Here is a 25,116-nt window from a genome sequence, read left to right as displayed (position 1 = left end):
CGCTTGTTTTCCCCCATTTCGACTGTCGCTCTCTGTCTGGTATCCGACGGGCGAACTAAATATAACGCTTCAACGATCGTTAAGCATGTGTATTACCTTCATCATCAAATTATAAACATGTATGATAATATTTGCTCTTACTTCACTCGGCTTACATTTTATTTCCGTACGTTATATTTAAAACCCTTGAACCTGAATCTATAATATGATGTCTAAAAAATAATATGGTGAAATTCTCGTAGTTAAGACGCAAGAATTTGTTGACTATACATGTGCATCTACATAATACCCTGCTGAGAATCTAGGGTGTTTGGCAGAGGATTACCATTCACCAGCTTGCAGCATGCAATTGGATTCCCACATAAACACCGCACAGTCCAAAAAAGGTCACGCAAATAATAAAATTCAGAAACATGCATTAAGTTATACATAAGTTAGAAGGCTACACTACAGAGTCATTTAATCTATTTATGAATGCAAACGCTGCCGTTATAATCTCTTTGATTGATCGTGGTAAAAAGCATAGTGCTATAGTGTACACCCTGAAAATTCCAGAATGATAGATTAAGTTTCAAGCAAAGTAGTAGGTCACAAAAGAAGACTGGTCCGCTATTGAGTGTGGTCCTCGGGATTGATGGCCGGTGAGGAGAAGCAGCTTCTAGGTGAGACACGGAGGAGATGGAGCAGTAGCGGATGCTGCAAACGGTGTTGCAGAGGGTAGAATGCTTGGTTGGGGGATGGATAGATAATAAGATTGTAAGACTAATAGGATTGTTTGACGGAGTGAAAGGGAAACAAAGGCCGCACTTTGGATGGATTGGGGAAGTCCAAGGTGGGAATTAGGAGAGACGGCCGGGGTAATTATTGTGGACATATTCACCTAACTTGGCCGGCACCCAGAGTAGGTACTGAGACGATGATTGGGGTGGGTGGGTAGAACCCCCTGTGGATGAGCCAATGACATGGGTGCGAGAGCACGTGACTCCTTTGCTCCAATCTTCCGCTGCTGACCGTGGCGCAACCGTCGACCTTCACCTGGGCAATCGTCCGCGCGGAGGGGAGGGGGAAACTGCTGCCCCTCCTCCCCTTCCACCTTCCTCTTGTCCCAAATCAGAATGAGGGAGGGTGGGGTGTGTGTCTCGCTGCTGGGCTGTCTGCGGTGCGCCTTCGGTGGTGTAGGCCTTGACCTTGGCCCCTCACAGTCCGCGCGCGGTGCGTACAGCTGCCGCAACGTTAATATGCATAATACGAGGAGTGCTGCGGATTCACCATAGAGACGACAAATACAATTGAAACGTAACTTCAGCAACGCACTTGCGAATGGAAACAACGTGCTTCCGTGTGTATGCCTTCCGAATTTTATGGAATTCTTGATGTCTCTACATCTGTCTACGCGATTTTCGCGCTCTTTCTTCGCGACGTTCTCTAATATGGTGAATCGAAAAGACAAGTTGACGCAATAATTCTGGATTCTAAGAAAGCTTTCGACACGAAACTTCACAACAAACTTTTATACAAATTAAAGTCATGCGGATTAAACGAAACGGTGGTCAACTGGATACGCGACTTCCTCAGTGATCGTAAACAAAAAGTAGTTCTAGCCGGAATTAGCTCTGATGTAGTGAAGTGACATCAGGTGTTTCACAAGGAAGCGTAATCGGCTCCCTGTTATTCATTATATACATTAATGACCTCTGGTCCCGGATTAGCAGTAGAGCACGTGGACGAAGCCGTCATCTATCGTGAAATTATATATAATCACTCTATGTTATTCTATCATCGGATTTAAACAATGTTCATTTGTGGAGCCAAGAGTGGGAACTCGAACTTAATCGGAGCAGATGGGCGTCTCTGCATTTTTTGCGGATTTCGTCCATTATAACCATTTTTATGCAGTGGATGGTATTAACCTAAAGACAACAAACGAAGTGAAGTACCTGGGAGTTACGATAACCTCGAACCTCTCGTGGGAAACACATTTAAGGAACATTTTCGGCATAGCCCTGAAGAAATTAGGATTCGTCAAGCTTATTGTGGGAAGATTTTCGGATGAGTAAGTAAAAGAAAGGTGCTATTTCGCACTCGTCCGACCGCACCTTGAATATGCAGCGAGCGTATGGGATTCGGTGCAGAAAGACTAATCCGCGAACAGGATAAAATACAAAGGAAGGCTGCGCGGTTCGTCAAAAACTGCTACAGGCGTACTGACGGTGTTACTCAGATGTTAAGCGAATTAAGCTGGGAGCGGCTGGACACTCGGAGGCTGCGCGCTAGGCTTAGATTGCTTGAACAATTGAGAGTGGATTTTTTTAAAGAGCGACACGAAGAACATAATATTAGAGCCTCTCTATATTTCCAGGTCCGATAGAAGACATACATTAAGAGAGATGTTTTGCCGAACGGATAGATATGCGAATTCGTTTTTCTCCCGAACCATTAAGGACTGTAATAAATGCTAGTCATAATTTTGTTGGAGCATTTTCTTTATATATGTAAACGGCTGTTGTCGTAACATCCCCTACCATACGCTGTTTTAGGCGGCTTGCGGGATAATTTGTAGATGAACCTACTTCCTGCGAGCCGTCTCAACAGGGTTTTAGGGCTTGCCAAAAAAGCGCGCTTTAGAGTGATTTTAACGACTGCTCAGTTCGTCGCAGTATTTATTGAAGGGTTTCCGGATGGACCCATTACTCGGTCTCGAATGTTGTCGTTTTAATTTCGGTCGCACAAGCTCATTGAAATTATCATGCAAATGTAATGGAATTGTATCAGTGGAAACGGGAGAGACTTTTCCTCGTACAGCAAATCGCTCATTAGTACGAACTATCTATCCGTGCAAGTGGGCTCCCACTTTTCATGAGTTGGTGACGTGACTCGAGTTCCGTCTCATTAACCCGCTCAGGGAAGATAGGAATCGCGCTCGTAGAGCGTCAACAGCGACGAACCACGGGAGCACGATGCGCGAGGCCGAGGGATAGCGGAGAAGCGGTGACCCGCTCGGTAAAGTTCGTGGCGTCATCAACTGGCCGGCGAAAAGGTGGAGGCCGTCGATTTTTTTACAGGAGAATAGTTCGAGTACTAGGCGACGGATCGCTTCACGGAGAAATACACATCTTTGTGTTTTGTTTAACACTATCAGTATCAGCAATAAAATAAAAACTGTATTTCGAGCCCATTGGACAGTTGGAGTCTTTTTGGTGCACGTGGCTGATGGAGCCAGCCAGCCCTCCAACTACCGTCAATCAAGGGAAAATTGGCGTTCCAATACACACTGCAGATTCGAATTCTCTGACAGCACTTGTAAATAATGAACCGTTGTCGAAGCCATCGTCGGTTTTCCTCCCATCCGCGATCAAATGCCGTGAGAATGCCTTTTTCGGTCTCATGAATACACTACGCCGCTATCTTTCACTGGGAATCCTGAACGTTGTTTATTTTCAAACATTTTGGATTGAATTCTGTGAGTGAAAAAAAAATCTGACTCGAATCTAGGCAGTCTCATTGCCGACACTTAAGGCATTGTGCTTTGAGGAATTCGCAGCGGCAAAGCGGATTTTGGGCTGTCCACCAGGACTTACTTTTGATACCGACGTTTCGAAAACCGAGTTGGCTTTCCTCTTCAGTTGTCTCTCCACACGCCCTGAAGATGAACATCGACTCGGTATTCGAAACGTCGGCATCGATTAAAGACGTTCACCAGGTGGACAGCCCGAGTTCAACCACAAGACATTATTCGCCGGGAAACGATGAGATCATACTTCGACGTATAAATGTTGATATCAGTGGCGTAACTAGGAATAATCTTTGGGGGGATGAGGGAGGGTGAGTGGTGGCTACCCCCCTGGAAACGCGGAGTTTAGGAAACATTTTGAAAACTAACATGCCTGAAAATGCATTTTACATCATTTTGGCGCTTAAAATTTAACTTTCAGCAGATGAAGTTTTATATATATATATATATCCGATCCAGAAAATATTTTAAAATAATTCTTTTATTTCTCTGAGGCTTTGGGGGGGGGGGGAATTAATGTAAACCAGATTTATTTAATTGCCTTATGATGCCTGATCGTTTTGAAGCAACTCGTTATCCTAAGAATGTATCCAACTGTTTGATATTTTATTGCTGTTTGAGGAAACAAAATATTAAATCAACCTAAAAGTTCTATGAACTTGTACGATTTTTAAAGCTATGTAAAATATTTATAAAACGGGCATAGCACACAAGGACAAGGATCGTTTTGCAATTGTTGGAAATAGTTAATTTGTCTATTTTATTTATAACTTATTGATGAATGTAATGAAGTTTTTATTTTTTTAGAGCGTCTAATAAGAAATATTTTTAGCCCTAAGTATGTGTTTGGGTGCAAATTTTTCTTAATTTATAAGTTAGCTCAAGACTCTACTCATCGTATCAAAAGTAATGGCGTATTTCAATGCACGAAAGTATCACAAGCCATGCACTCAGTTTTTCAAAAATATTTTGTGAGTGATAGAATAAAGCCTAAACCTTAAACGTATTCATTTGTGGCAGTGGTTTTCGTTATTAATTTTAGTCATTTTTCTCATTAAAGAAAAGAGTTACCCAATTAAAATACTGGCAATAAGCACTTTTATAATTGTTATCGTGACCTATCGATTTTTGCGCTCTAGGATGCGGAATATTTTTAATTCATTTCTTCAGAGATAGCAGTTTACGTTGGGAAACTTAATAATAAGGTCTCATAAGTCGCTGCGTCGCCGCATAAAGCGCTTGGTGCGACGTTGCATTGTCGACCGCTCATAGTTGGCATAGCAGCCGTCACCGTGGAGCTTCCCCTCCGTCAGGAGTCCTATCCAGTAACTAAGTCTCCTCGTTTCCGAGATTTCGGAATCGAACCTTCCGTTTCCGTCTCCGATTCCGTTTCCGTCACTCGGAAGCGCTTTTATGCTATCCACTATGCCAAATGTACTTCATTGTTGAAAAGCGTTAATGCCTTTGATGACTACTGGTTTTGCCTGTAACTTCATTTAATTCTTAACTCCGTACATAATCATCCACTTCCCATAATTTTAGTACACATACCGTGCCAGCATTGCGAATTACTTGTTACTTCTTACCTGCTTCTGCGACACCACAGTCGCGGTAAAAATATTCCAAAACATATCAGCTGGCACATCACTTTCCGATTCCAAGAAACGGAAACTCATTTATCGAGGACCTCCGTCATTTCGGTCGCTCTCGGCCGAGTTTCCGTGACGGAAAGTTCGGATAGACCTTAGTACAGAGCTCATTCCGAAATTATGACGTCTTTTCGAGAACCAACAACGAACTCTCCGAGAGATTGGCTTATTGGATAGGGCTCCAGGTGTGCAATTCGGTCTGTTAAATGATTTTTGACCGGTACAGAGGGGGCACTTATCGACATTGATCTCCAATTGGTTGAAGTTTACATTGAAAAATGTATGGATGTTAAAAACGTTGGTAAATGGTGCTACAAATTCCTATGCAGTCGCGCAAATGTCCACTCCAAGGTGGATGCCCAAACAGCTCAGCGAAGAGCACCAGAGGCAGCCCGTATAGAATGTGCGGAAGAAGTTGTGAGGAAGGAGATGATGGACTCTGTCACCCGATGTTTTCCACGTGCTGCTCGCCCTGAAGAAACACTGAGGAGGGACGAAGTCCTCGACGGACGACGCGGTGCAAGAAAAGGTCGACGACTATCTTCGCAACGCGGTCGGAAGCTGCAATGACGACCGCATTCTAAGTTCATCGTGCGCATGAGGAAAGTCGTCCAACGCCAGGGAGACTATATCGAAAAATATCTGGAACCATGACCTTTCCAACAATTTAAATAAATGTCATATTCAATGACAATGAAAATTGGAGACCTTACTTTTAAGTTTACCCTCTTATATTCACGTATTTACGCGCGGTTTACTTGGCAACGGTGCCTACAAATGACGAAGGCAGCACACCATTAATTCCCACGTTGAAAACCCGAACCTAAACTACGAGGACATTCCTCAATGCCAGTATCTAACCGTTGGTGTCAGATTTTCCTATCAACCAGAATGCCAGAGGTGGAATTTTCCTATCAACAATTGGTGTCTTATCAGTGGAACTCAGCGTTTGGACTGGTGACTTAATTACTACGCGCGGGTCCGGGAATTCAATATTGTATTGGTGATATATTTCTTTGAAGTTCTTCGCTTCTTTCTTACTTCATTCCATATAATTTCAATCTTTGCACCCACCTGCTATCTCTGCAAGCCATGTATTTCCGGAGTTTTTGCCGGTATACTCTCACGGCAGTTGCGAAATAGTCCATGCAATTGGCAACAGATCAAGTACTAGTTAATGGACACAGTTTTCTGAGCTTAGTCAGAATGTTGGCCGGCCTGTAAACGTGTTATAATATTTTATACCAAAGGACCAGTAAATTTAGGCGGTGACTTCTCAGCGCGATCGGTCACTCAACGCTAAAATGTACGAACTGGCGAGAAAAAAATTAGAGAGCTCCAGGTTCTTGCGACAACGTATAGCCGTGCCTAAGGCGACTATCGTTACGCACGATTTACGGTTTACGTTAAGCACGATTCACGAAAGGGGTTTGACCCATAAAATAACTCTGACCATCACTAACACCATGACGCGTAACACTATTCCGCGGTACGCATGAGACATTCACATATAATTAACTGGAGAACCTTAATCACAGACAAAAACAATTAACTCCTGTTTAATAATAAAATATCTGTTGCTCTGCATTCCTTTCGAATAAGTAGCGGGGTTTGGGAAGCTAATGCCAATTCAAAGAGCACTAAGCACTTTCTAAAATAATTGAAAATAACTCGTAGGCAGTTATCTATGAAAAGCAATAGGCAGTCAAAGAAACTTAAGACGTGCACTTGTTGTTAAAATAATATTTTATTTCATGATAATGTTTCTCTATTTCCTTGGTTTCACGAAAAAAATTCACAGCAAAACAGTCTGCACATAATTCACGTGTGAGAACGCGAATTGGTTCCGCTGCCAACACACACACACTCAAGCTACAACGTATTTCAATGATACAGGTAAATCCACAAACGATATACTAGTACATACCATGAAAATATAGTGGAAAATAGGCAAATACAACCATCAAAAACGGGAAGTCACTACCATTCTTATATTAATCATGCACAACTTACAATCACAGAGCTCGTTTTGATGAAATAATAATAATAATAATAATATGTTTTATTTGCCCAAAAGACCAAGGTACATTTGCAGAGGTATAAGGCACGTCCATCAAAAACATCACAAGCATAAAATAAGTGTACATATATATCACATATAATAAAACACTCATAACAAAGAAAGGAAAAAAAAAATCACGTATAACATTCCATCAAGCCCTTAGCTCATGTAATATTCTTCCTAAGAGTAATATGAACCTGAAAGAAGGAACCTTTTTAATTGTATTTTGAAAGCATTAAATTTTTTAATATTTTTTAAATCAGCAGGGAGTTTATTATAAAGTCGTACCCCCATTTCCCTCGGGCCCAGTTTGTTTAAGTTTGTTCTTGTAGTGGTGTATTGTATGTCATGCTTGCATCTTGTGTGATGGGGGTGATGGTCACTATTAAGGGGAAAGCTTATGATATTAGATTTGATGTACAGCACAGTAATCATGATATAAATGCAAGGCAGAGGCAGAAGGCCTAGCTCCTTGAATAGGGGTCTGCATGAGTATCTGGATGGTTTCTGGGCTATTATTCTTACAGCCTTTTTCTGAAGTCTGAAAATGCGTAATGAGTTGATATGAGAGGAGCCCCAAAAAATTATACTGTGTAAGATATGGGAATAAAACTCCCCATAGTACAGAGTAAGGAGTGTATCCCTTCTTACTGAACTACTGAGTTGTCTTAGTAGGTAACATGTGGAACTTAGTTTATGACTCAAGAGATCAGTATGTTGGTTCCAAGAAAGATTTGAACTCAAACATACACCCAGAAACTGAAGAGAAGACACTTGCTCAATTGATTTGTGATTACTCTTAATAAGTAGGCTTGATGAGAGATTTTTCGTTTTGGAGAAATGAATCAATTTGCTTTTTTCAGCGTTTACAATTAAATGGTTTTCATTGGCCCACTTACCAAGTATTTCCGTAACTTGCCTAGCTTTATCAATTAGGTAGCTACGTGAAGAGGAGGAGATGATCACATTTGTGTCATCCGCGTATAGGATTGGTGTAATATTATCTGTGTATGATAAAGTTGTAGGTAAATCATTAATGTATATCAAGAATAGAAAAGGTCCAAGAATAGACCCTTGTGGGACACCCATTGAGGATGAACAAATACTAGAGGTATGTTTAGTGCCATCGATCAAAAGATTTACCGTCTGAGATCGATTGTGAAGGTACGATGCAATCCAGTTGAGAGGTGTGCCTCTGATGCCCATACTATCTAGTTTGCACAAGAGCAGCTTATGATTCACAAGGTCAAATGCCTTGGAGAAGTCAAAGAAAAGCCCCAAAGTTTCACGTTTGTTATCAATGGAAAGTAGTATATTGTCGATTGCTCGATAAATTGCAGAAGTGGTAGACTTACCTTGAAGAAAACCATGTTGGTCTTTGGAAAAGAGGTTAAATTTGTCCATGTAGGATATTAATTGAGTGTACATGACTCTCTCAAAAATTTTGGAAAATGTATTCTGTAGTGAAATCGGCCTATAGTTATTGAGGTCATCAATGCTGCCCTTATTTTTGTAGAGAGGAATTATTCTTGACCTTTTTAGTGGAGTTGGGAAAATGCCCAGTTTCAGTGATTCATTCACTAAGTGTATTAGAGGTAACTTTATGATATCAAAACAGGATAATATCACTTTCCCAGTTATTTCATCTGGCCCAGTACTTTCTTTGCGGCTTAGTTTGGTAATGATTGACTTGAGATCAGATTCTCTGCAGGGACTGGTAAAGAATGACATAGTAGTGGTGAATGACGGTCTGAAAGGATTATTGGATGAGGTTGAGCTAGGAGTTTTGGAGAAATGTTGATTGAAAAGATCAGCAAGGGCAGTGTAATTTATTTGAGCGCCTGTTGTAGTGTCCTTCATTTTCGGTAGAGAGTGATTTTTAAGATTTCCTTTGGCAGCATTTATAATTTTCCAGGCAGTTTTTGTTTTGTTGGTTGCATTAAATAATGTATTGTCATTAAACGTCCTTTTTGCAGTTACAATTAATTTCCTATACCATATTTTCATTTCTTTGTAATGTGCCTTACAATCCTCATTACCAGATGCTTTTGATTCAATTGCGAGGTTTTTAAGGACTTTCGAGTAAAATTGAATATCCTTGGTGACCCAGGATTTACGTTTACAGTAATTCTGGATTTTCTTGGTTTCTAGCGGAAAAGCCACATCAAAGTGATATTGGAAGGTAGTGTAAAAAGCATGAAAGCTTTTTTCAAAGGAACTAGCACGATATACATCAGACCAATCCTGAGCTTGAAGAATGTATTGAAAATATGCGACATTGTGATCACTGAAATTTCTTTTATTGATCATTTTGTGTGTAGAATGAGTTTTGATTGATACTGTAGTGAGAATGGGAAAATGATCAGAGATGTCAGTTTCTACCACAACAGTTTTTGTGGCATTGAGATCAATATTTGTGAGGATATTATCTATAAGTGTTTGTGATGATTGAGTTATTCTTGTTGGTTTGAAGTTAGTTATTTGAATACTGAAGCTGGTGATTAAATTGAGAAAGTCAGTTCGATCCCTTGAATCTTGAAGCAAGTCACAGTTGAAATCACCTGCAATAATGATATTGGAAGGCTCCGGTGCTTTAAGCAGCATCTCAAGGAAAACATTAAATTTGACAATAAAATCGTTAAAGGCACTTTGAGGAGATCTATAAATAGAAGCAATTACATAACATTTGTTATTCTTAGTGACGCCGGTCACACAACTCTCAAAGATTTGGTCTTCGTTCAAAATGGGGGCATTTACAGGATAAATATCAATGGATTCATGAGCATAAATCATAACTCCACTATTTTTTAACTTAGACCTACAGTAGGCAGTAACAATTCGATACCCTGAGAGACACATTGATTTTAATTCATCAGACTTCAGCCAGTGTTCATTCAAGCAAATAACATCTGGTTTAAGTTCATTGACCAGTACTTCAAGTTCTAGAAGTTTATTTCGTAAACATTGCACATTAAGGTGTAGAACGATCAGATCTGATTGAACTATCCTTGAGGGAGGTTTACGCGATCTTTCCGAAAAAAAAACTCTTGATCGACACATAGTTAGGCCAAAAATCTGGACTCAGAAAAGATTTACCAACGTCAGCACTCACAGATACCCGGAAAGATGCGTATTCGCCATTCTTTACATCAAGTTTCTCAATTTCTAAATCACGATCGGATATGGATATCCTGTCCGTGATAAACTTCTTTAATGAAATTACCGTGAAGTCAGGGCTGAATCTCCAGACATGCCAATGTGTTTTCCGGGGAACGCCTGCAATGGCACAGTTCGAGTTCGTTCCGAAAACTTCTATTTATTAACTGATTTAAAGCCTTAAAGTAGCCCACGTACGTGTACGTAGCATATGTACGTGTACGTAGCATATGTGATTTTTCTCACTAATATTCGTTGATATATTAGAAAATAAACTTCAAATACAGCTTTGATCTTGATAGCTTGATCGTGAAATGTCATGCCCACGCTGAACAACGGAGGTGAACACGTCAATGTTTACATTACTGTCAGACATTTATTTATAGCGTAATTGCACTGTTTACAATTCTATCAAGATGGAAGACTGATAATTACAACTCTTGGCCGATGTTTTTCAACCTTGTCAAACTTTGTGCATTACAATCACTGGCATGTGATTACCAGCAGTAGATTAACGGGAGTTGCGTCACGTAAAAAAAAACACTATTTCGGCACAAAAGATGCTAGTAGAAATTTCCAAGCGGCGAGCTAAAGTTGTATTCACTGGCATTAACCTTATAATACAAGCACAAGCAGTCCTAAACGACGTATTTTCCGGTACCTACGAAAAAGTTGATGAAGTCATTACATATGCATCAATTTTTTTCTAATTACATAAATGAATGAGGTGCCGTCTATAAGTATAATATGGGAATTGGTTATATTTAATTACTCCATTGAACAATCTCAACCCTCGATTTTGAGGGAAAGAATTCCATAAAAGCAAAATACAAAACTGTGCACTGTGAACCCTTATGGACCATGAGGGATGGAGGCCTTAGGGAGCCCCACCCCCTGACGGTCATTTACAACATACTAAATGACACAAAATCCTTCTCTTTGAAATAATTCATACATTTATAATTGTTATGGTAATCAGTAAAGAGGTGTCAGTCTTTATTTATCTCCATGATACAGTAATCCCTTTTTTTAGGCATACAATTGTACTATGCAATGCAGTGAAGAGTACAATGGAATTATTGCAGTATATTATAACCTCGTAGTATTTTCGAGTAAGTTACAACGAAAATACAATTATCAAACTGTAAAATGTCCAATTAGAATAAATTATCGAACAAAGTTAACTAAAACCTTTGCACGTTATTGTCTGCGTTGGAAAAAAGCTTTAAAATAAAGTGCTCGTCTTTGCAACTCTCTCCCGTAAACGTCCTAATCGCGTTGCCTGACAAGAGCGGATGAGTTTGCCATGCTGATGACTGCGTAAAATTTAAATAAATTTTGTTAATGTGGTCGAATCTCTATTTATAACGCTGAAACCCAATGGTTATTTGATGGATATGGATATAACTTCCTAATTTCCTCATAATAGACATGAGTGAGACAGATATCTTTGCTTGTATTTGTAATTTATTGATTGGGGGAATATGTGAATAAGAGAATCCAGCCCTGCCCCAACCGAGTGAGGAAAATTAAGTGCCGAAGTCTGAATTAGTTAAATGCACGAGGGTATGGAACGAACGAATCTCTAATTTCAACGAGTACCTTAAATATGCTCGTCATCACCGGTCAACAATCCTAAGATCGGTTTTACTATCCACTCAATTCTCTCATCAGCTTAATCTTTTCACATTTACGTATTTCTCCTCTTTCGCACCCTTCTTTACCTGTTCCATATATTTCGTTCGAGGTCTTCCTTTTCCGTTCTTACCACCTACTTGACCCTCGACAATCGCCTTCATCGGGATGTCTTTCTTAAAGATAAGGCCGATTATATTGTTGTGTTATATTGTTATATGTCTTATTATCAAGGCTTTTTCGTGGCTTCTTCTCTCCCGTCTCAATGCAAGTCAATTCAAAATGAAATATTGCTGCATGTAAATTGAATATTGTAGGTTAACTGAATATCGTGCTAAAGCCAATAAAATCAGATGTATTTATGAGTTCATACGTTTGTCTTGCTGATAATTATATATATTATTCCATTATCTATACATATGTATTTTTTGTTCTATTTTGTCATATATTAAGTCGCATTCTGTGACATCGATGTTTAATGTAAATCTACATATTTTTGTAATATTTCTGACTCTATTATATTTATAATCATGTATGTTCCTAAGGGACAAACTTGTCCCGGAATTATGAATTTCATTTTCTATTTTCTATTCCATTCTCCTCTTCTTAGGACTTCCTCGTCACACACTCGGTCCATCCGTCTGATCCTTCACTGAACTAATTCAGACTGCAGTACTTAATCCTTTTTTTTTCGTATAGAGTTTTGTTTGAGGCTTAGTCCTTGGGAATTCTGACGTATTGATAAATTTAAAGTCCTTGAAATACTTAAATTTCACCTCTCTAACAGATCCGATACATTTCGTGGTGATACTTTGAAGTTGATGCGAAATTTGTTTAGAGCGATTGTGAGGTGAAATAAAGGGTGCATATTTGTGGAAAATTGTCAGTAACTTTTAATTCACTTATCGATCTTCTTCATTTCGGGGGGTGGGGGTAGGGGAGGCCTTCCCCCTCACAAGTATTTCCCTGTGGTCCTGCGTTTGTTTGGTTATTTTTATCCCTAGGAATCATTTAAGAATTGTTATTCTAAGAGCAAGGGAAGCGGACCATAAAATTACGAATGCATATAATTGCTGATGTTTATCGAACTCTACCATGAGAGAACTGTAGGGAGCGAATAAACTTTTTATCGTTTTCATGCAATGATATCCTAAAATTCTTTCTTAATTATTGCTAATACTTTCCCTAGCGCATAAATATTGTAAACGAAATTGGATTGGCACATAAAATGACATCGTGCGACAATAAATGTAAGTTCAACTTCGTTGAACTCTGCCGTTAGAATGAATGCCACTGGAATAATAATAATAATAATCTCATTTCCCGCGCTTGGATGTCTAAAATCGCTCCCCAATTCGAGGCTCTCTCCTTTGAGGTGACCTCGACCTTTCCTTCCGTTCTCCTCAGTGCTTGCGACCATGGCTTCGCCGACCTTGCTCTCCTATATCTCTTTTAAATTTTGTGTTACTCCCCCCACCCCTTCCTCTCATGTGCGAGGTATAAATGGCGGCCGGGTGGGGGGTTCGGGGGGTTTATTAACCTCTCTCTCTGACGGAATGGCGATGAGTCGCCGAAACCGGTTGACGGCTGAGACGCACAGTGGTAAACACGGGCTACGTTTTGTGATTCGTCCAACTATCAATTAAAAAAATAAAAATATTTTATGGCTGCGTCTATAGCAAAATTCATGCCGTTTTAAAAAAGCCTTGAGGGAAATGAATTCAAGCCCAAATGCCGGTTTTAGAAAAAAAGCAATAAATAAAATTAGGAGTAGCGATAAAGTTTGCTTCGCAGTTTCGGCGCATGTAAAAAAATAATTGTCGTGGAGTGGACGCCACCTATCATTTATTTTTGGAACTATAGCAGCGAACTGCCGCAAATATTCCTAGTATTGAAATTGAGTTAACTAATACAATCGGTGAAATTTCTCCATCTCGCATTTTCCTTAGATACATTATCCAATCTTGTCCTAACAGTCATAAAATAATGTGACAATTAAATACTATTATCCACAATTTAATTTTTAGAAAACACGGACATGTCGACAATGACTTCATGTGTTTCCCAAGTCGAGTATTAAAACTCTTTCCGCCCTGACCTAATTAGAAACAAAGGCATGGCAGATTAGTTGATGACGTCACGCGCTCCTACAAATCAGGTCACCGCTGCTCAGCCATTCCTCCCATCCTTGCGTTGTTTCTTGTTTCTAACATTAAGAAAAATCCACTCTTCCGCATTATAATGGGAGATGGAAAAAGTTAGCTAAATGAATACCAAAAATAGATTGTAAACTCCGAGACCACCCAGCTGGCCTCTGTCAACCCAGATGGCGCCGTGCTCTTGTTGTTGTGAAGAATGATTATCTTCGAAAGAAAATATCAAGTTATTTGAGAACAATGGAAACGAGCGTTTCACCCTTCCCTCTCTCTCTTTCTCGCCAACTGACCTTTTTCAGCCAACTGCATCTAAACTCCCCTTTTCTGGAGGTCAATCACGACAAGAGCCGCCTGTTGGGCGTGTCTAAGAATGACTTTCGGAAAATGGTTATTTAGGCGTCTTTATTGAATTGAATTATTGAAATATGCACGCTATCGATAGAGAATGAGACAAAACACGATATCGATGGACAAGTTACAACAACACGTATCTCAAATTCGGCCGGTTTGAGACAGGTATCTTAAAATGAGTGTAGTAACATTAAAAAAATAAAATAGAAGCAAAAAACTCTTAGTTTTCAAACGAATGTTTGAAAACTAAGAGTTTCAATTCAAAGTTTCTTTTTCAGTTTTATGAACTTTTGGTTTTTAATTTGAGTGTACGAGTAAAAAAGATTAATCGTATTTTTGCTCTCCTGAAAAGTTGCTTTTTTGAGATACGTGTTGTTAGAACTTAGCCATCGATATATATTTTTTGACATTATTTAAGCATATTAATCAAGGAAATAGTTTTTAGATGAAAAATTACAATTGAAAGTGGAAAATTGGTTGGGATAGAGCTCGGAGCTCCTTAGCCGGAGAAAGGTTCACTGGCGTCGAGCTGAAGTTTTAACTTCTTGACTTCTTGAGAACAATGGGAAGTGGTTTCTTCCGAAGAGTCCCTCCCCTTCTCACCAGAGGAAAAAAGTTATATAAGCAGCGAGTCCGACAGAATTGCGCTCAATTGATCTCAATTCTTGAAACGATTATTGTGGTACGTGGCAATAGGGTGGTTTCCTATTATTTTTTATTGCCTAAATTGAAAGATTATTACTCCTGGAGTGCGTATTTCACGCTTTTAGATTTTTGAATGACGATGTCAATTTTTCGCGATTAAATGAAAAGTGAAAAATTTCAAGCGCGCGAAAACGCGACGGGTAAGTATGAATGCCGGGAAATCTCCGTGTGACGTCGTTCTGGTTCCCGCTGCCGCAAGTGAGGTGACCTTGGGGCGAGGCTCTGAGCGCTGATACGACTCAGGATGCTAGCAGGTAGCAGAGTACCATGCTAGCTGGTAGCGCTTGGCTTAAATAAGGATGATTAATACCTTATCAAACGAAGAAAACTTTCCGACCTTAGCCAGTTTTAATAGGTGATAATTAAGACATGTTTCCCTGAGCTCTGTGCCTCATGCATGCATTGGTAATCTTAGACGATGTAAAACTGCTATTTACTCGTATAGAAACTAGGTACCTGTGACGTCACGTGGAGTGGCATCGCATGGGTGCCAATCTGGCCTTTTTGAAATGCAATTAAAATTGACCATTGCCATTCGTCTAAACCGGTATTTCTAAAACCAAATAATGTGTATATTATGAATACACCAATGGTGGGTAACGAATCGCAATCAATGCCTTTCGTTTTCTTTGATGAAGGAGACTACCATATTAGAGTCAAACCATAACGAGTGTGTAATGACGAATTTTTGGACAAAGGAAGTCTTTCCCAACGAAACGTTTTCGATTAATGAAGCAAAGTTATTAAATACAGAGTCGGTTGAGGAATAAATCTTACCAGTAGTGGATGCAGAAAAAACGAAAGGGGGAGGGGGGAGCGCAAAAGATATCTTGTACTACCTTTACTTTTATCGTTATAAAAAATAATCAAGTCACATGCAACGTTTAAGAAAGTTATATTAAAATCGATTATTCGCATACACAAGACAAAGCCATCTTATGATATAAAAAAGTTACAATTGTGGTTCTGAAATGTTAGGCTATGCGTGCGGAGGGGCACAAGGAGGGGCGTGCCCCCCGCTCCCCTCATATGTATCCGCCGCTGTCTCTTACCCAGGATTCATCCTGAGTAAAGCACATTCAGGAAATTTGCGGGCCGTCAAATCGTATATTAGGACTTAGGTAAAGAATCGATTAAAACGTAAAAGAAAGATGTTATTAAATTTAATTCTCTCGTGACTCCGCATTTGGATCACGCTCACGATAGTAGATACAAATATGGGATCCCTATTCATTAAAGATGATCTCGGATACAGATTGAATTTAGAGGCGAGCAGCAAGATTAGTTAAAATTGCTACGATAAACATATTATTGTAACTGAATTAATTTAGAATTTAGAATGGGAAAGTCTAACAGATAGAAGGGAAAAAATTAGATTATATCTTTTGCGGAAATTTTGAGTAAAATACTTTTTGCCTGAATTTCAAAATGCTTTGAGAGAGGATAATCATTACGGCGGAAACGATCAAATGGATAAGATTAGGGAAGCAGAATGCTGAAACGTTAGATTTAAGATGTCGTTTTTTCCGCTTACAATTAGGGACCACAATACCTGCTACAGTTGAGCTCTAGAATAGCTCGACTCCGACTTTGTAAAATAGGCTCTGCATGTATAGTTAATAACTTACTATAATTGTCAATTCCTGCCATCTACATGTATTTTTTGGCATGTTATGAAAAACTAAGTAAGCTAACTTTTCGTTTTCTATTACCTTCTAATAGTTTTATTGTCATGGTTGCATGTTCGTGTCCTTATCATTCTCATAGTTTCTCGTCTGACCGCGTGTCGTTGTCCGATGTGTTTGTCCTGTGTCCGGCAAGTAGTTCTGATTAATGCTATGGTGAGTGCTGCATGCCTGCAGGTGTGCAATCACCCCCTGCCACACACCCTGAGGGTGGCTTGCACAGTATCTCGTACATGTAGATTAACTCTTTTCAAGCGACCCGCCTTCCTGCTTCCCAATTTATGAACTAGGCTCTAAGCATTAGTCGCCTACTCTGTTCTTCGATAACGACCAATAACTTTCCGCAATTAGTGTTTTATCTCTATAAGATTTTAAGATCAGCAATTTGCGCCAAATATTAAAAAAAATCCTTGAAACTGTAGTGAAATCTAAAAAAAAACTGTAAAATACCTTTTCCGAATGACCGTTTTAAAAATAGCATCAGGATCTCGTTATCATTCTGGCACCTTTATTTCGTTTATTTTTTATGATCCTTTACCACTGTGAGTGTGTTGCAAATAAAGATAATTTACGAAAACGTTGAATTTTGTGATTGCAAAAGTAATTTTTTTCAAGTACCTAATCGGAGTCTTTTTTATCACGCCTTTCATGTATGCATCACCAGGGCCGTGACTAGGAATATGCTTTGATATAGGGGGGGGGGATAGGATGGCCTGGGGTGGCGAAATTCCTGGATATGCATTTGACATAATTTTGGAACTTAAAATTTAACTTTAAGCAGATGTAGTTATACAATTTCAAAACTAGACAATAATTTTAAATAACTTTTTTATTTCTCTGAGACTATTGGGGGTGGGGGTGTTTTATCCCATCATCCCTCTCCCAATAGCAGTGGCGGATAAAGATGAGGGGCGCAGGGGGCGCGCGCCCCCCCTTGCAGGCCCGCCCGTATTGCCAAACATTGCAGAGCCATGATTATAACTTTTTTATATCATAAGATGGCATTTTCATGTATATGTGTGTAATAAATTTAATTAAAATCTTCTTAAACTCTGCGTGTGACTTGATTCTTTTTATTAGGATAAAATTAAATAAGTGTAAGGAACAAAAATATATATTAAGAATAAACAAAGAGAAGTTTTTTTGAAGAATCATCGAAGTGGAATGCAAAGAGGGAAATGATTAGTGGAAGGGAATTTTTTTGCGAATACTCGAACTGGTGTATTTGGCGTCAAATTACGGAAAAAGAATTGATATTACGGTCACAATGACTGCAAAGTCTTTTGGCAGTGCTTGAAACGACCTTAAAATAAGCACTTATAAAAGTCTATAAGGGTAAAATTGAAGGAGCTATCGGATGAAAACAGACGAGTCTCTCCTATTATAAAAAATGTAAAGTAAAAGCAGGTTTATTTATGTTGGAACTAAAATTTGGCATATAGCTTTCTCAGTAGGAGGGAACACTCAAAATTAAAAATTGGTTTTCGTTATTTAAAACCAAAAAGATATGAATGAAAAACACACACGCAAAATTTTAGAGCTCAAATTCGATTTTTAACCGAGATAAGTAGGTTTGAAAGTCCGCTAGGAGCTTCGGCCACGCCCACGGCGCGAAACGTATTTCTATTGGCTGACTCCGCGTGACGTGTGAACCTCATGAATGTCGCGAGAGTAATGCTTGAAGAAGCCGTGAACACACTGCGTTCGTAGAAATAGTGGCCAAAAGTTTATCGTCATGGCGAAACACAATGTTAATTTTGTTCTGGCAGATACCAGAAGTGTACTGACATTATTAACAGGGACTCTGGACAATTTTTTGTCTAAAAAATAATCATTTCATCAAAATGAAACTTCTTAAGATGAAATGTTTACACTTTTGAAAGAGACAGTAATCACGGCAAATATCGTGGATGTTTTAATTTGTGGATTTACCATCATATAATCCTTTACTTATTACTGGTTTTTAGTTTCCGGATGCAAATTGTGAAATAAATGAACAAATGTGCTATGGCTATGGCTGTTTTCTTGCCCTCTGAAGGGAGGAAATTCGGGATTCTCTCCGTTTCTTTTAAGATTAGCATTCAAATTTCGTTGGAACAGCATTTTATTAAAGCAGAGGTCTCGCTTTGGTCCACCTATGTTCCTGATAAATATTCAAGTCAGTTTCGTACTATGAAAAATGGTAAACAATTGTCATCAAAATGAAAGAGTAACTCAGAGATGGGGATTTTTACATGAAAATATCCGTAAGTTCACTTATATTTACATCAGAGTTACACGTACAGTCACTTTCAAAAGTTTTAGGACAAAGTTTGTGGCACCACTTCTGCTTCTCAAGTAAATTTAGCATCCTATACTCCTTTCGTAGTTATCTGCTGCACTCCGCTTACATTCCGCTTGTGATTATATGCATGCACACAAAGGGATAAATTATTTTATACTGCAAATTTATCATTCCGCTTCTATTTATGTAGGGTGTAATGATTATTTCGTGAGCATTTACTGCATACGGTTTTTACCCTTAGTGGTTAAAGTAATAATTATATGATTTTTGTCATGTGACGGCCGTAACTCGGGTCGCCGCGGCGGCTGCCTAGTGAGCAACGCTTTGAGCTGGGATAGTGAAGATTGAGGGGTCGGGACTGTCTCTCATAATTTTTGCTGCTCCTTTTTCTGATTATTAACAGGTTATTTATAATCGTAATTTCGCTATATTTGATACTATGGTTTTATTATTGCCGATGCGAATTTTCAAAATTAAGAGAAAAATGGTGGACAAAATCCTGACGTTAGCATTAACGTACAGTTTGAAGTCTGGCGAAAGGGGTCACACATTATAATTTAGTATTTGTCAATTATTCTTTTTCGATTAATGATAGTTCAAACTATTTGCTAGTATTCATTCAGTACGCATTTGCCTTTGGTTTCTCTGTTTTGCTGTAAGATTAGAAAAGTTAAAAAAGAAAGAAAAGTTATTATTTACTACTTGTTCTTCTATTTATAGAACTGGCGGCACCGGGAGTCAAATGTGCTTCTTACTGTTTATTGTGAGTAATTCGATATCGTAGTGTTCCTGGAGTACAAATTTGAGATTATCATGTATTAGTTTGTACTATTTGACACATTACCAGGTTAGGGTCGAAGATCCTTTCCGTTGCAGTGGTTGGCTTTTAATGCGCAAGATAGAAACAAAGAGTGAACACCAGGGCAAATATGCAGTAAATGCACGCGAAATAATCATTATATCCAACATAAATTGAGGTAGAATGATATATTTGCAATTAAAAAGTGAAATTTCCCGTTGAAAGCGTATATATATTTAAGCACATACGAAATTTTTTCGATGTGTGGTCAAAGACAACCAAAGGAGTAATGGAAACTAAATCTCTTTGAGAAGCAGAAGAGATTTACATTAAAATGGCCCTCATACATTCTATAACAGCCTATTTCTGAAGGAATATGCAGTCTCCGTGCAGCGTCACACCACTGCCTTCCCCGGTCTGGGTCTTTTCGCACGACAAAAAATACTTTTCTGGCGTTTAACGGGAGGTAAATTCACATCTCGGCACACAACAATATACATAAGGTTTCCTCCCACTCATTAAAATGCTCCGTTTTATCTAGTATTTTTTATACTCGAAATAACGCCTATGATAATGCACTCCTTATGCAAGCAATGCATATATCATGAGGTTCATACGTCATCAACATGGCGTCGCCCGAGAAATACGTTTTTGGCGCGGAATTCAAGTTAAAACTTCAAACTGCTCGAGGGGCGAAATTATTCTGCGCTCAGTGGTAAAATTTGGTGAGAGCCTTTCTTACACCCATTGCTTTATAAATCAGACAAAATATTTGATAGTGTAATCCCTTCTATTACTTATATTTTAGTCCTTTCTCTTATGTTTATATTCTTGGACCGGTTTGTATTGTATATTTTTTCAAATAAATCATAATGGAAGTTTTAATGTGTTTCTCATAATTCTCAATCAAAACATTGCCTTGTTTACGTGATAACTCAAAAACTATGAAAGATACGTGTAAAATATTGAATAACAAATATTTTCGGCAAATTATTAAATAACAAAAATTTTCGGCAAAAACATTTCTTAGTTATACAACTTACAAAATAACGGAGGTACAGCCGCTTTGAGGTTGCATATTATCGAGAGGATAACCCGTCTCGATCCCCTAAAAACCTTAAAAAAAACACCAAAAATTCAAAGAATTTTGAATGTAAGTACATGATCTTCTAGCTCTTACATTATCTTTAAAACCCTTTTTTGTCGGACACGGTAATTTAAATTAACGGAGTTGTCGTAAAAATCCAATGTAATTTTTTCCTAGCAATAAATCTTTTCTTACAATAAATATTCCAATTCTCCATAGGCCGCTAAATGTGCTTTCATCCTCCGCGCATTTAAATAAATTTACAAAAGTTGCCACTCGCTTCGCTGACGGCAAAGCGGTTCGAATTTCGCGGAGGAATTAGCTTTGATTAGAGCTGTTGTGTTAACCGAAATTGTATTCGAGATGATGAAATCGATCGAATTCATGACTTTTTAATATTCTCCCTCGCGAGTGAAAATACTCTAACGCAAATACAGAGAGTATTTAAATGGATCGCTCTGCGCTCATCGCCGCGGTGCGGACATTTTTGAAAACCGAAGAGAAGAAAATAGAATGCGTAAACATGAATGAAATCTTGTTCGGAAGTAGAGTGGCCCTCTGCACGTCCTCGAGTGCATTCCTGGAGAGAGGAGGAATGGCTGGCCATACATGAAAATGAGACTCGTTGTGGAGCATGAAGTGTGGTCTGACCCTTGCCTACTGCCTTACGTATTTCCTTTTTGGTATTATCTTAGCCGACTCTATATATTTCCCAGTTTAATGTGAAAGTTTGGATGCCCATCATTATTGGCATCAGCTTTTGGTTTTTGCCTGGCCAGCATGCGCTCTCTGGTTTGTATTTCCTCTGGGTCGTTACCTGCCGTATAGGCAGGATTACCCGTACGAGTTAATGTTTTAATGAATGAACGTGAAAATGAACGCTAAAAAGCAACGTGAAACCACCCAACTTGTGCGAATGCATGTGCAAAAAATAGAAACCCGTTTTAATTTGGTTTGTGCATTCGTAAATGTTTTATTCCGTCTAAATTGTTCATGAATTTAGTCATTAACTCATACGGGTTAATTTAACATGCGCCTGTGCACAGTGTGTATTATAATATTATCGCCGTCGCTACCGAATTGAAAATTGTGGGTTTTTAAAGGCTATTTCCGAAAATAAAGAAAGCATAAGTTGCGGTGAAGAATCGAATGTCAGCGCTGACTGTGTTGTTTTTGTTTTTCCGCCAGGGGGTTGCTATGCAACAGCAGCAGCAGCAGCGCGTGGTGGGTGCCGGTGGTTTGCTGCGGGGGGCGCGCGGCGGCTGGGAGGGCGGGCGGTGCGCCTTCGGGGGCAAGTCGGCGTCGCCCCAGCGGCCCCGGGCCGTGGTCGAAGGCCCCCCTCCGCCCCCGCACGTTCACCACAGCCAGCAGCACTCCAACGGCAGCCACTTGTACTCGGCGCAGTTCCACTTGGAGGGGGCGGGGGCCGCCGCGTCGTCGTCTCAACAGCCCCCGCCTCCGCCCCCACCCCCTCCACCCCCACCCCCACCACCCCCGCCCCCTCCGCCTCCGCCCCCGCCCGCCCCCGGGGGCGGAGGCGAAGGCCCCCCCGAGGCCGAGGAGGTAGACGCAGAGGACCCCAAGAGGAGGGTAGGGGAGGAGAGGCCCAAGGCAGGCCCTCGTCTGGGGCCCCTGCCGCCCCCGGCCCCCTCCTGCTGCAAGCAGCCCAAAGCCAGGCGGAGGAACATCCTCAGCTTCCCACACCACCTGAGCGTCGATGAACTGCGACTCCTGCAGGTGGGTAATGGGCGTTACAGGAAGAAGCGCAGGCGCTCAAAGCAGGTTGAACGCAATTCTACAGTCCAACCGCCGAGAGTTGCCAGGTGACATTTAGAAGGGTCAAGATCGGGGTAGGGGGCAAGGTTGCCAGCTAAGAAAGGGAAATGCCCATGTTGTTGAATGTAAACAAAAGGTTTCTGTGAAGAAATGAGCCGAAAGGGACTACAAGCATGAAGGACCCAACGGAAGAATCTTTTGTTTTGGTGATATGAAGAGAGGCCTTGTTTTGGTGGCTCAGGCTTGTCTCGGTGCTTCATATGCATGTGACAACGTTGTATGACTAGGGGAGGGTGTGAGGTGCATTTGGGGGATTACAGTGATGCTGTCATTGGACAACTCTTGTCGGCTGGACTGTAGTGACGAGGGAAAATCAGAAAGATGCTCAGGATATGGATTGAGGTTGTTTTGATGGCGATGGGTGGAAATTGACGGCTTCCTCAAGACACCTTTGCTGTATGCCTCTGAGTGCTTAAGCGACTACTTATCCACAAGTGGCTTTTAAATGTCCTCCAATTACCAATTAATGGCATTACTTGAATTACTTGGGGCAAGTAATTTTTATCAATGGCTATGTACATAGGCGGATCCAGGGGGGGGGCACGGGGGCACGTGCCCCCCCCCCAGACCCTTAAAATATGATAGATTTTTAATACGGTCCCATTATAATTTCGTTCGTTTTGTATAACAAGGTATCCTTGTGCCCCCCCCTGAACAAAATCCTGGATACGGCCTTGCTTGTGCCCCTCCCAGAAAGAAATCCTGGATCCGCCCCTGGCTATGTAAATCACTCTCGGATAATACTCATACAGAGACTCATTTTTGTTATCTTTTGATTGACATTAAAACTCTTTGTGTTGGCCTTACATTAGTTCAAAGTTGAAAATCGTCCCCAATACCCCTTTTTGTGGTATCTTTAAACATTGCTAGTTGAGCTGTTGAAATAAAAACTTGCACTGGAGAGCCACCTCAATGATTGCCATTTTTCCTATTTTTCCATGAAGGGTTGCATTCGACACATTGAATTTATTTTTATTGGTTTTCATCCAGAGCAGTCGGTTCCAATTGGTTTGGGATGCAATTGTTGAGTTTGAAAATTGCTCATTCTGATAAAATATTAACCTTAGAAGTGAATCATTGGAGTGAAAATTTTCAAAAGCAGAGAGTATTGATTGCATTGCAACCAATCAGATTCAACCGTTCTGAATGAAAAGCAATCAGAATACTTCCAATCAGAGCCAAGCACCCATCTGTACCCTCCACTGCCTCAATCTGCCAAAGTGTTGTGAATAAATAACTAGTTGTCTCTGTTCCAGCATGAATTCTAATTGTAAGACCTTTGAGCAAATGGTGGAAAAACTAAAATTCTCAGTGAGAAGAGTTCAGATTCAAAAGAGTTCAAATTCAGGTTACTGATGAGAGAATCTCAGCCTTAGCAAATTCGCTTGTGATTTCAAATAAGATGCTTTTATTGCTTTTGTGTCCTCTTATTTTGGCTTTTCTTATGTAGCTGGTTGTACAATTTATATCTTTAAGTTAAATTTTATACCATTGGACCTGATTCTAAAAAAAAGTGAAGTATTCAAGTTGACAATATGGATTTGTACTTAGTGGATTTTACAAGTATTTTTATGAGCAGGTATCCACTTTATTTGAATGTTTGGAGAGACCCAGAAAACAGCCTTGATCTGAGCATCATCTATAAGTTTGCAATATATTTCTGAATTCAGGGTAGTTTTAATCAAGTGGAAAAGTGTTACCTTTTATGCCATTATCCGATTCTTAATAATCGCTTCTCTTTTATCTGTTATAGCGTCGCCAGGACTCTTTTGGCAATGGTGGTTTGGTGGGGGGGAGCGGTGGGTCATCTTCGGACGAGAATCGCTCGTCTGGCCACGCAAGCATGTCGGACGGAGGGCGCACCTCGTCCTCCTCCCCTCCCCCTCCGCCCTTCGCTCCCCCCTCTCCCCCCCTGCCCCCGCCATCCTCCTCCTCTCCCTACACGTACTCCGCCACTGGCACGCCAGCGACATCCGCTCCCTCTCAGCAGCCCCTCCCACCACCCTCGACCACCACCGCCGCCCCCTCATCATCTGCTGCTGCCGTCGAGTCGTCCTCATCGGCCTCCACATCGTCATCATCCTCAAACGGCTCCTCGTCCCTGCTGGCAGCTGCAGCGACGGCCCCCGCACCCTCACGACACCATTTGCACTACCGCTCTGCGCTGCACGCCGTGCCCGAGGACGACAGGTGCGTGTGT

At 40.3% G+C, this 25,116-nt stretch overlaps 1 protein-coding gene across 1 annotated transcript in view; it reads left to right on the top strand.

Moving 5' to 3' along the window:
* LOC124162500 (ankyrin repeat and BTB/POZ domain-containing protein 2) overlaps positions 1–25,116 on the top strand; it is a 113,242-nt gene that overhangs the window by 33,736 nt on the left and 54,390 nt on the right. The window contains exons 3-4 of the mRNA XM_046539064.1: positions 22,269–22,817; positions 24,670–25,106. Of these exons, the coding sequence (XP_046395020.1) occupies positions 22,269–22,817; positions 24,670–25,106 (986 nt within the window). The remainder of the gene's footprint in view (positions 1–22,268; positions 22,818–24,669; positions 25,107–25,116) is intronic.

Source organism: Ischnura elegans, chromosome 7 (genome assembly GCF_921293095.1).
Source record: "Ischnura elegans chromosome 7, ioIscEleg1.1, whole genome shotgun sequence".
In the NCBI taxonomy this organism is placed as follows: Eukaryota; Metazoa; Arthropoda; class Insecta; order Odonata; family Coenagrionidae; genus Ischnura; species Ischnura elegans.
Note: the sequence above shows the minus strand (reverse complement) of the source record. Positions and strands in the feature narration are given on the sequence as shown.